General features: G+C 41.6%; 1 protein-coding gene across 1 annotated transcript in view; it reads left to right on the forward strand.

Moving 5' to 3' along the window:
- LOC308080597 (plakophilin-4-like) overlaps positions 1-13,196 on the forward strand; it is a gene marked incomplete at both ends in the record, with an annotated part of 35,522 nt that overhangs the window by 16,584 nt on the left and 5,742 nt on the right. Inside the window, 2 exons of the mRNA XM_080422491.1 lie at positions 9,084-9,202; positions 12,617-12,651. Of these exons, the coding sequence (XP_080278617.1) occupies positions 9,084-9,202; positions 12,617-12,651 (154 nt within the window). The remainder of the gene's footprint in view (positions 1-9,083; positions 9,203-12,616; positions 12,652-13,196) is intronic.

Consider the following 13,196-nt stretch of genomic DNA (forward strand, 5'->3'; position numbering starts at 1 on the left):
TTTCGGCCGTTATTGATAGTATACACAGTATACAGACAGGAAATGGGGAGAGAGAGAGAGATGGGGAGAGATGACATGCAGCAAAGGTCGTCGGGATCGGGACTCGAACCTGTGACACGCTGTCAATGGAGCATGGCCCCCGGACCGCTAGGCCATAGTTGAATAATATTTGACCATGAGTATCTATACTTTGACTCAAGTGCTGGGGTGGAATACTTTGCCCACCACTGATTATTAAAAAGAATAGTCTCTGTGTGTGCTCTCTGTGCCCAGCCACGTGTACCTCCATCACTCTATGGACTCATTGTCTCACTACTACACAATAATAGGAAGTAGAATGGATGAGCCTGCTGCTCTCACTGTGAAATAAGGAGAGAGACAAACACTTTGTAACGGCCAACACAAGAGATATTACCCAAGTACAAGTGAAGGTGGCACTCCACTACTGGAGAGTACTGGAGTGCTTGCTTTTAAATACATAAGTATTTAAAAGTAAACATACAATATCTACAAGCTCACGACACGTCACATTGCGACACGTTGTGAGCGTGTGGATCAGCCGTTTTCACAGTTTTTGAAATAGAGCTTAAGTGGTTAAATAATAATGCATTCTTGTACGTTTTGGTCTCGGGGGTGTCCCTTCCCAGAAATATTAAAAGTGAGTTAAAAGTGAGTTAAAAGCACTTTGAAATGTAGTAGAGTGAAAGTCATAGGCTTCCAAAATAACAAATAATAGTAATAGTAATAAAGTAAAGTACAGTAAGTACTTACTTTACTTGAGTATTTGTTATTTACCTACTTATAGGCTAATAACTTACTTACTTACAGCTAAAGTGCAGCTCCACTAAAAAAAATTACTTAAGTACAGACAGTACTCAAGTAAATGTACTTTGTTGCAGTCCACAACGAAGCAGAATGGACGACACCGCCTCTCTCGTTGTAATGGCGAACAAAAGAGCGGCGTCCAGTCCGTGTGTGTGCGCTGGCGTCCGGCTGGTGTGAGCCGTGGCTTGGCACGGCGAGGCAGAGCGACGGGCGGGGGGTGAAGGCCTGTGTCCAGACGAGCCACAGTCACACACCATTGTGACCTTATTGTTCCTCACGGGACACCGTACTGTACCGTACGCCTCGGGGCTCAAACAAAGGCTGCTGTGTCACTCTGCTAATGATGTGCATTCAGGCACTTGACAAACTTTGCTCCAGAGCAGCGATTCTCAATCTCTTTTGATTTTGAGGACCCCCAGTTTGACCCCCAGATTTTTTAGTCTCTGGAACCCCAATATACACTGCGAAATCCTCAGGGCCCTAGCTTCGACAGCCATTGCGCCAAACGCAAATATATTTTAGCACCTAGCCCCGGCGCTGCAATATCTTACCCACGACGCACAGGAATTAAACCTGTTTTGTCTAGACAGCAGGTGATCTGGTGCCGACTTTGCGCACGGGGGTGTGTCGTTCTTAAAATAAGGTGTGGTTTGTGTGATCAGGGCCAGAGCCAAGGAGAATTACGTCACATCCGTCCACTTCTTCGGGCCAGGTCTTCTACTGTACATAGCCTTCTATTGGTGAATAGTGACAAAGCTCTAAACCGGAAGTTTACGGAATGCATTGGAGTCTATGGGCGTTCGTAACTATTTCCAGTTTACATGAACCACGTGACCGACGCTGTTTCTGACCCCTCAGTGGCGGAACTCTCTAATATAAGGCTCTGATCAGGGCATAATGCTATCTTCCCCACAGGCTTTGTGCTTCAACTTATATTTTGTTGACCAGCGGTTCCGGTAGGAGACACAAAGGAGACTCTTTGTGTCTCCTACCGGAACCGCTGCCGGTCATCAAATTATTGGCTTAGGAATGCAACAAAATCAAAAAAATATCCATGAATTCAAGTCTCCATGGGGTGACTAATCGATAGGAAAAAAGCCATTTCGGGGGTGAACTATCCCTTTAAGATCAGCTCCAAGCTGATCTGATCTGTTGCCATGACGGCCCATTGACAGCAGCACAGGTGGTTTTGTTGTTTTGGGAGCACATCGCATTGTGGTTCATTTGCATACCCATTCTGTGACCCCTCGTTCCTGTGGACGAGACCACCAGGATAACAGTGTTTGTCAATCATAGCATAAAGGTGATCACTCAGAATAACTTAGTATTGATTTGCTGCGTGAGAGAGAGAGAGAGGAGAGAGAGAGAGAGAGAGAGAGAGAGAGAGAGAGAGAGAGAGAGAGAGAGAGAGAGAGAGAGAGAGAGAGGAGAGAGGAGAGAGAGAGAGAGAGAGAGAGGAGAGAGGAGAGAGGAGAGAGAGAGAGAAAGAGAGAGAGAGAGAGAGAGAATGCACATCCTGTCTAGTGTCCAGGTGCTATAGACAAAAGGCAGCTCAACAATGAAAAAGTGGATAAGAGGACTCGAACCATGCCAGGAAAATGTCCCCCACAGCACAACAGTAGGGGTCAAACATTCAGGCCTGTACCGTTCTGTTGGTGTGCAACATACATGCACTCACTCACTTGTGGAGAGTATGGTGGGACAGTAGAGGAAGAAGTACTCACATTTTTGTTTTGTTTTTTTACTCAAAGGACCACATCACCCATTTTCAACCTATCTTCATATAATTGGTCCTCAGTAATGCTCATTATAAGACGGTTCCATTTTTGTCTAGTCGGTCTGTGTCTCAGAGGAGGGCTGTGGACACTTCAGAAACCTGACTACCAGTGACATCATCGGTAGGCAGGTTTTGGCATTTCAAACAAGATTATTAATTGTTTTACCAGAACAAGTAGCTTCCATTATAGCATGATAACTTTCCAGGACAGAAAGCTTTGCAGTTTCTATTAGCCTCAATTCTCCATCGATGATGTCACTGGTAGGCGTTTCTGAACTGTCCACAGCCCTCCTCTGAGACAAAATGTTACTTGAATAAAAGTACAAAAGTAAGGGCATCAAAATATACTTAAAGTACCACATTTGTCACAAATCTTGCAAATTTGAAAATAGCACATCTGCAAGCTCACAACGCGTTGTCAACGTGGCGTGTTGTGAGCTTGTAGATCGTCTATTTTCGAATAGCCGAAGTATAAAATGGGGCTTAAGTGTTTTGTAATAATAATCTGAATATGCAAAGTGACTAGTAACTAAAGTTGTGAAATAATTGTGGTGGATTAAAATGTGAATTATTAGCTGAAACATTGAAACATTGAAATAAGTTAAGTACTGTACCTCAAAATCCTACTCAAGTACAGTACTTGAGTAAATGTACTTACTTAGTTATCTTCCCCCTCTGATGGTGAGGGATGACTCATCTGATCACCTTTTTCCCCCCATCATCTCTGTAGATCGTTGTCTATGGTTTTTGCACCACTGCACCACTTCAAATGTGCATTCATCTCCGTGATGAGGGGTTCATGCACTGCTGCCCTACAGTAACATCCCTCTCTGTGTAGTCTCTAGAGAGAGACTGTTGACTCGCACAGTTTTGCCATATACAGTCCGTATCGGAAGCGCAGAAAAGGTAAAAGTCTGTAAAGTGGATGTCTGCCTCGAAGGCGGACATCTGCGTTTATGCTTAGCAAAAATTGATCATTTTTAAAATTATTTTAGATAGGAAAACGAGCACTCCTGACTGGTTTTCCAATCATACTGTAACACACACATATATATATAATTTATTTATTTATTATTATTATTTCAAAAGATTTTCAAAAGATTTTCAAAAAAAAAAAATCAAAAAATTCTAAAGTTCTCATGAATGAAAAAATATATACTTTTAAAAAGCAGCGAAAATGGCAGATCTACAAGCTCACAACGTGTCGCATCACGATGCGTTGTGAGCTTGTAGATCTGCTATTTTCACAAGTGCAGGTCTTGTGACAGCTAATTTCTCTTTTGGGTCTACAAAGCTACAAAGTGTGGGAACCACTGCTACAGTATATGTAGTTGTCCACACAGACTGTTTAAGACTGCTGACACAGGCTGATCACGTTGACATTCACAGTCACACTTGAGAAAGAGTCATTGATCTGCTTCCCCCCCATTATCACACCACATCAAGTCATGTGTGCTTTTGACCAAAGTTTTCCACAGGATTCCGACAATTCCAACCATGCTTAATAGAGAACCACCGATACCAGTTTTCAGCTTAGGAATCGGTTGATACCGAGTACCTATCCGACACCAGTGTGTAATTAAAACCAAAATCTAGGACAGTGGTTCTTCAAAGTGGGGTCCAGGGACCCTCAGGGTTCCTTGAGGGGGTTCCAAACAGACCCTTACAGGTCTGTAACTCTGAAAGTGTACAAATGGAACCAAATAGACCCCTATCGGAATGGCATATAGAGGCATACCGATTCCAGCATTTTAGGCTGTAACAGCAGCTATCGGTATCGGAACAGCTGTACTATTTGCTGATTTATTTCCCTTCAATTGAAATGCAGATGTCACTGTCAGTGGTAGAAAAAGTACTCACATTGAATGTAGAAAACCTCTTGAAAAAGTACAAAAGTATTGCCATCAAATTGTAATTCAAGTATTAAAAGTAAAACGTACTCATCATGCAGAATGTCCAATTTCACAAGTCTAAAATGTATAAAAATCTTTCGAAAATAGCCGATCTGCATTGTGAGCTTGTAGATCGGCTATTTTCAAATGGCCGAAATGTATGTTGGGCTGAAGTGGTTAATGTACGTTCTGTAATAATAATCAAAATCTACAAAGTAACTAGTTACTAAAGTTTTCAAATAATTTTAGTGGAGTAAAAGTACAATATTTGCCTTTGAGGTGAAGTAGAAGTAAAAGTACAGAAATGTGGAAATACTCCAGTAATTAAAGTACAGTACAGTACTTGAGTAAATGAGTAAAAAGCTTATTTACACCACTGGTCACTGTTACTGTCGAAACACTAGTCAGTTGAGCAGTCTTGGTGATGGCTACTGTCATCTGTACGCCAATAACAAACCCTCTTTCATGTAAGCAATAACGAGCAGTTGCTTAGAAATGAACCCTGAAAGGGTGTTCACCCATGAAGTGGTTAATTTCTCAATACTGACCGGGACGCTGTTCATTATGACATAGCTACTTCATAAAGAAATCAATAGTTTGACACAAAAAGGATTGACTTACGGTAAAGGAAAAGGTTTCGATACATGTCACAGAGGAGGGATGTTCATTGCTTAATTGTATGATTTTGTCCACCTGTGTGGAAGGATTATCTCTCTCTGAGCTTGTAGATTTGCATTTTTGTTTTACTACTAGTACTGTATGCCTTGTGCTCTATACTACAATTTAAGCTTTTAGCACACACTCTTTATCCAGAGCAACTTTCAGTAAGCAAGGTAATCACATACAGTACATCACATACATTGCAAAAATGAACCTAGCATCTGTCTAAATACTGTACATGAGGTACTGTTATCCTTATATACAGTATGAACTGTAAAACATAGCTAATATTTACTGTGAGATATGTCAATAAGTATGCTCTAGTCTAAACCAATGCAAGAGGTTTCTAGAATGTCTGTGGACAGCTCACAGTCGTTTTCTAGCTGGCATCCAGAGCCAGTTGGACATGAGCTCAAACGAGCATAACTGCGGTGCTCCAGATATGTCAACATCCTTCACCTAAAACAGTCCAGCGCTTCCAAAAAGTAACACTTTGAGTTTCAGTTCACACAGGTCCCTGCAGAGCCCTGCTCCACACGCACACGCGCACACGCACACACACTCACACACACACACTAACACACACACACGCGCGCACATACACACGCGTACGCACGAACACACACACGCACGCACACAAACACACACATGCGCACACACGCACACCCCTGCCTGTTTGTGCCGCATCTTCCTCTTGTTTTGCTTGCTTAAACTCGTAACCACTTAAACTCTATATATACTTCACTGGGATTCCCCAGGGTTCTGTACTTGGCACCCTCCTTTTTTATCCTCTTCACGCCAAATCTCTTCGCAGAGAATAGCCGATCTACAAGCTCGCAACGTGGCGTGCTGTAGATCGGCTATTTACGCCCAATGTTCGAGTTGTGGAGTTATGGAGATGTGGTTAAGCCCCTATGTATTCCACAACGCGTCACTTTGCGACACGTTGTGAGCTTGTAGATCTGCTGTTTTCGCTGAATGTTTGCCTAGTTTGCCTCTTAACGTCCTTACCCAGATTCAGGGTTCACGTGGTCAGTCAAAAGTCAGTCAGTCAGTCAGTCAGTCAGACAGACAGACAGAAAGTATGTTTATCACCCCCCCTCTTTCTCTCTCTGTTTCAATTGAAAGGGGCCTTATTGGCATGAGAAAACATACGTTTACACTGTAACTTAAATTGTTATACATGGAAAGGTTAACTTGGGATAAAATTTTGACAAAAGAGAGCAATATTTCTTTTTTTTTTGCATTTATTTGAATATTTGTCAAGCAGACTCAGACATAAACAAGTTACATATGTCAATGTGATAACATGTATATATCTCAATGTTTTGCATTCACTTGGTATAAAGCCTTTGTTTAAAACGTTTAAAAATGTTGCACAATTAGCAGCACTTTTTCAAATGGGTTTAAAGGAGTAGTTCACCCAAAAAATTACTTATTTTCTATTCATTCATGAGCCAATAATTTGATGACCAGCAGAGGAGACTTAAAGCTCCTCCTGATCAGCCAACCAAAAAAATCTCCATGCATTCAAGGCTTCATGGGGTGTGTAATTGATAGAAAATAAGTCATTTTTTGGGTGAGCTACTCCTTTAAAGGTAGCTGCTCCGTTTATGTACAGTAGTTCTGTGTACCAAGATCTCTCTCTCGCTCTCTCTCGCTCTCTCTCTCTCTCTCTCTCTCTCTCTCTCTCTCTCTCTCTCTCAAAAACATCATGTTATTAATCAATTTCAAACGGAGAGAGAAACTACAGTGCACGCAACACTCCCAAAAACAAAGAGGCTTTAGATCCATGCCCCCCCCCCCTTCCCTCCCCCCCAAAAAACGAAAAGACACCAGCACTCAATAAATTGCTTTCTCAGTTCCATTTGGCTCTCCGGGACCAACAAACGAGCGCGTTTGAGTTCAATCAGCCTTCATCAGTGTTCAAACGAACGCTGATGAAGGCTGATGGAGCTCAAACACGTTGTCGGTCCTGGAGAGGCAAATCAAACGGCGAAAGGACATTATTTGAGTGTATGGCTTCTTTCTCTCTTTTCTTTGGCTGGCTTCTTTCTCTCATCTGTCAATTTAACCCTGGCATCTCTATTTTGGGCTTGTCATCAACCCATCACAGGCTAAAGTAATCAAAACATAACGAAAATAGATGGCGTGCCGCATGTTGTCAGCTTGTATATTGGTTATTTCCGCTGTTCATTGCACAAGTATACACTGTATGGTCAGTCGTATAGCTGAGGTCGCCTGGGAACCGTAAGGTCGCTGGTTCAACCCTCCGTTTGCCCCAAGTGTCCCTGAGCAAGACATTTAACCCATCAACTCATATTCATCAGTAAACGGAATTGTTATAGAGTAAAAAGTACAATATTTACCTGAGATGAGATGTAGAGATGCAAATTATCGATTAATTAATTAATTGATAGTTGATAACCTTATCGATCGATTAATCGATTCATTGATAAGCAGCATTTTTTAGGACCAAAAGGAAAATTCTTGTCCGAAACCAAAAATGAGTGCAGAGACATGATTGCCTTGATATATATAACATTAACGAGCGTCAACGAGCATCAGCTGGACACAGACACACACACACCTCCCCTCTGCAGTGCTCTATGGAGTCTGTCTCATTTCTCTCCAAAAGCCCTTGAATATGATGGAATATGATTAAGGACTACTGTGATTATGGTAAGCTCACATTTGATATCACACACACCATACCTGCAACTTTCACTTTTTTTTTTCAATTGAAAATCGATAAATGTAATAGAGTAAATTCTTAACGGCAATTAATCAATTATAGATTAATTGTTAACATCCCTAATGAGATGTAGTGGAGTAGAAGTATAAAGTATTTAGGTATATTACGTATATAAACAGACCCGTAAATACACAAAAGACCCTCAGATCTGTACTTAATTGCAGTACTTGCGTAAATGTACTTATAGCTTGCTCTCCACCAGTGCCAGTCGGGTTTGCTTTGCAGCCACCAGAGAGTTTGCAAACTCCAGGCTCCACAGAAACCCGCTGTGACCAATGCGAGTGGTTGTACATCACCTGACTGTGTGCACAGTCTGTAGCAGCGCTGACCCACTTACAAAGCTGCTTTTGTTAAGACACCATAGCACAGGGGACCAGGCCAGCAGTATCTGTGCTTAAGAACATTTCCTTTCCCAATGGGTTCTGGTCAGCGTGTGCGTGCGTGCGTGCATGCATGTGTATTACACAAGTATAGCAGAATTTGAGAAATAGACATTTTGAGGACCATTGTACTGGTCCTCACAAGATACATGTTTGTGTTATGGTTAAAACAATATATTTTTAGACTACGGTGTGTGTGTGTGTTTGTGTGTGTGTGTGTGTGTGTGTGTGTGTTTTTGTGTGCGTGCGTGCGCACGTGTGTGCGCGCGCGTGCGTTAAAGACAAGTTAGCAGGGGCTAGCAGTGTAATTTTTTTTCATTTTTTTAAATAATTTTTATCCCTCGATTTTGTAACCCTTTTTTTCACCCGGTGCCAATTTGCTAAGTGATCCTGGGCACTACACTCCCCCCACCAGCCTAGGGAGGCCAGGGCCGAGCTCATGCAGTGTCATTTCTCAACAACATCTCCCGGTCTCAAGGGAGTCCCCTCCCCACAGAAAACAGGGTTACTTTGTCCTTTTCAGTGTCTTTTCAAAAATGTTTTCAAAAATAGCAGATCTGCCGCGCTATGAGCTTGTATATCTGCTATTTTTGAATAGCCAAAGACATCTAAAGTGACACAGATGCGTTCCTGGGTTGAATGGGTTAAGAAACAAGCCCCCCCCCCCCCCCCCCAAAAAATAAATAAAACGACAACCCCGAAACTACCGATTTCACAGAAAAACACGGCCAACATCGCTTATAATACGACCGCGGTTAACCTGTGTGTATTTTGTCCCATCTGTGCTGCCGTAGGAGCTGCAGTTTGAGCGTCTGACCCGCGAGCTGGAGGAGGAGCGGCAGATCGTGGCCAGTCAGCTGGAGAGGTGCATGCTGGGAGCAGAGGAGTCGCCCGGCGAAGGCGACAGTAGCAGGTGAGAGAGAGAGAGAGAGAGAGAGAGAGAGAGAGAGAGAGAGAGAGAGAGAGAGAGAGAGAGAGAGAGAGAGAGAGAGAGAGAGAGAGAGAGAGAGAGAGAGAGAGAGAGAGAGAGAGAGAGAGAGAGAGAGAGAGAGAGAGAGAGAGAGAGAGAGAGAGAGAGAGATCTGCACTGCCAGCTGTCACCATGACTGTTAGCTCTATGTTTAGCCTTTTATTATTTATGGTTTATCAGTGGTGGACAAAGTATGTACCAATGGTTCTCAACCTGTGGGCCGGGGACCACTGGTGGGTCGCGAGGGTATTGCAAGTGGGCCCAAATAATTGGCAAAACATAAAAAGTTAAACCTGGACATACATATAAATAGGAACAACGTATACTAGGTTAGCTCCATTGATCCAAACCGGAACACAATCGATTGATTGGTCATTAAAATAAACATGCTCTGAAAATGCACGTGGCCCACTGACGTCACACTTAAAGGTAGGGTAAGTGATTTGCAATTATTCAAATAATTGCAAAATGGGTCTATGTTCTGATAGTGCTCGTTACTATAGAGTGTCCTGTCCATATAAGGAGTCTCCATGTCTCTCCAGCTTTTTATAAAACAGAAAATGCATTTTCGTTTCAGTTTCAGTTTCATTTCCAATTTTATCCAATCAGGATAGAGAACTCAATCAGGCAAAATTAGAACTGGAACACTATAAAAATGAAGCTTAAAAATGGGTACTTTCTCCTGATTGGCTGAGATTTTGACACCTACCAGAAAATGTATTTTCTGTTTATTAAAGAGCTGGAGAGACGGGGAGACTCCTGTTACTGAACAAACACTATATAGCAATGATTACTATCAGAATATAGTGCTTTAACCTTTTAAAAAAATACTTTTTGTTTTAACCCAAAAATGTCACTTACCCTACCTTTAACAACACAAACGTCTGCCTCGTATGCCTAACATTGACCCTTCAGCTAATGTGACGATGTGACGTCACATGTGAAGAAATATGCATTTCCCCTGCTGCTGTAGGTCACACAGCTCTAGCAGCAGCAGCTCACAGACATCAGTTTGCACATCACTGACGTACCCCACGTCCGCCACAGGGGAGAGGCAACCCACCCTGGCGAAGATCTGCGCTCCGAGGAGCACACTTTTCCTAGTTCTCTAGTCCTATACTGCTTCTTGCCATCTTCTGCCTCGATTGATGCTAGCGATTGACCAAGATATGGCTACCATGCAGACATAAGCCTATAGTTTCAATATGCAGATTATTTCTATAGTCTGTTGTTTAGTCATCAATCATTAGTTATTTCAGAATTTCATATCTTTAATGGCTCAGGAGGTAGAGCATTGTACGGTTCATGGTTTGACCCCCGGCATCCCAAGGCCCTGAGCAAGACACTGGACCCCTAATTTCTCCTGGTGTCTTCATTTGCAGTGGTGGAATCTAGTAACTACTACCTGAGTACATTTGTGGAATATGTGTTTGTTTGTTTTTTGCAAGCTTTCACTCCACTACCTTTCATATAGAAATGTCGTACTGTACCTTTGACTCGAGACTCGACTACATTTCAAAGAAGGGACTCTTGGGACACAAACTTCAAATACAGTGAAAATAGCTGACAATGCACTCCGTGAGCTTGTAGATTGGCTTTTTTTCACTATTTTCGAAACTTTCTCTTGTTTTCCCTTTTTCATGTTCTAAATTTCAATACAGCAATGCATTGATATTAAAAAGAAAATGTAGCCTACATTTTGGAATGTGTACTTTTGAATACTTGAGTATTTACTCGAGTACTGTATATACTTTACTTTACTTTACTGTATACCACTTCTCATTCGCTGCAGCACACGGCTCCTAATAGATTGGTTCAATTGGAGTAATTTACCCTGGGGAAATTACGGCATATACAGTACCCTTTAATACCCTTTATATTGTATTATATATTCATAGACTGAGAGTCATTAAGAAATCATTATAATTTATAATTCATGTAATATTCTCATCATTTCGTATCTTTAATTGCTCAACTTACAGAACGCAATCTTAAAGACCCCTTTTTCCCAGAGCAGAGTGGTTAACCTGCATAAACCGTCCCTTTCTGGGGGCGAAAATTCAGTGAAAATAGCCGATAAATTTCCCCCTTTTAATGCAATAAGACCGGGAACGCATCTGTGTCATTTTAAGATATCTATGGCTATTCAAAAATAGCAGATCTACAAGCTCATAGCGCGGCACCGAGTGCCGCGCTATGAGCTTGTAGATCTGCTATTTTTTGAAAAATGTTGCAATCTTTTAAAATACAGCATATACTGTACGTTTTGAAGTGAACATTTTTAACTCTGATCTGTGCTTCTGGGGGTCCCTGGAACAACATATTTTGAGATGGGGGGGGGGTCCGCGGCCAAATACTTATCATTTTGGGTGGTCATGGAAAAGTTTGAGCACCACTGATATAGCAACATACCGTTCGAAAACATTTTTAGATATGTATTTGGCCGAGGACCCCCATCTCAAAATGTTTTGTTCCAGGGACCCCCCAGAAGCAAAGATTTGAGTTAAAAATGTTCGCTTTAAAAAAACATATAATGTATTATTTTTAAAAAATTCAAAGATTTCAAAGATTTTCAAGATTTTACAAAACAATAGCATATCTACAAGCTCATAGCGCGTCACTCGGTGCCGCGCTATGAGCTTGTAGATCTGCTATTTTTGAATAGCCCCAAATAAATCTTAAAATAACACAGATGCGTCCCCGGTCTTAGTTGGTTAATGCAGAAAAGATTAAACACTTTCCCATTTTCAACCTCAAAGGCCTCGAAAGCAGGGACATCGGCCTTTTTTCAAAGGCTTGTCAAGAGGGGATAGTTAAAGGAGCAATTTCCAACCAATCCTTATCAGCCAATGTCAGTTTCTGATGTCAGCTGTCCACAGCCCTCCTCTGAGACACAGAGTGAGTAGACAAGACATGGTGCCGTCCTATAATGAACGTAGGTGAGGAGGACCAATTATATGAAGATACGTTTGAAAATGGCTGAAGTTGTCCTTTAAGTTATTATTTATGATTGCAACAGCAATGAAAACTCACCTTTCAATGATTTAAAGACAAAATACAGTGATTTTTCTTGTCGTTATTTTTTGTTTACAGAATTGTTTTAAAATATCAGTTTTCAATCATTCAATCATTCAAATCTCAGTGTTTTGCCAATTATTTTGGCCTCACGGCCCAGAAGTGGACCCCTGCCCACAGGTTGAGAACCACTGATGTAATCAACCTCTCTAATGTGATGTATCGCTCTCTCCTGCCTCCTCTCTCTCCCTCTCTCTCTCTCTCTCTCTCTCTCTCTCTCTCTCTCTCTCTCTCTCTCTCTCTCTCTCTCTCTCTCTCTCTCTCTCTCTCTCTCTCATCCAGCTCATCAGAGAAGTCTTTTGCATGGAGATCTGCAGGTATGATTTCATATCGTTGCTCACCTCATATGTCCAAAACCGTTCCTTTTTTATTATTATTGAAAACAACAACAACAACAATTAAAATAGTCGATCTACAAGCTCAGCTTTTTTCCACCTGAGCTTTTTTTGGCTAATGCCCCCCCACTCACAGCATATTAGGATTATCGTGATAATATTGTCAATCGCAATTATTTTATATATTTAATAGTCGTGACATTAAATTTTCATATGGTCCCATCCGAATACATCAGCATGGACCTCACTTTGAGAACACTGACCTGTCATGGTAGCAATGTCTGTAGATGTGTATTTATTTTTATGAAAGTCACTCCAAACGAAGGTCCCTGCCACCACAACATTATTTTTTCTTATTAATTGACATTAAATTAAGTGATAGCCTGCTGATTTAGTAAGTGCGAGACATCATGCAGGAGCCTTTTATATTTCATTGTCAAAACTGTGATAGTTTTTGTCAGAACAGCTGGCATAATTATTCAAATGGTGGCTCTCTCCTTTTGGAATGAAACTCTTTGCATGCAGAT

Source organism: Gymnoscopelus braueri (genome assembly GCF_963280865.1).
Source record: "Gymnoscopelus braueri genome assembly, chromosome: 24".
Taxonomy (NCBI): Eukaryota; Metazoa; Chordata; class Actinopteri; order Myctophiformes; family Myctophidae; genus Gymnoscopelus; species Gymnoscopelus braueri.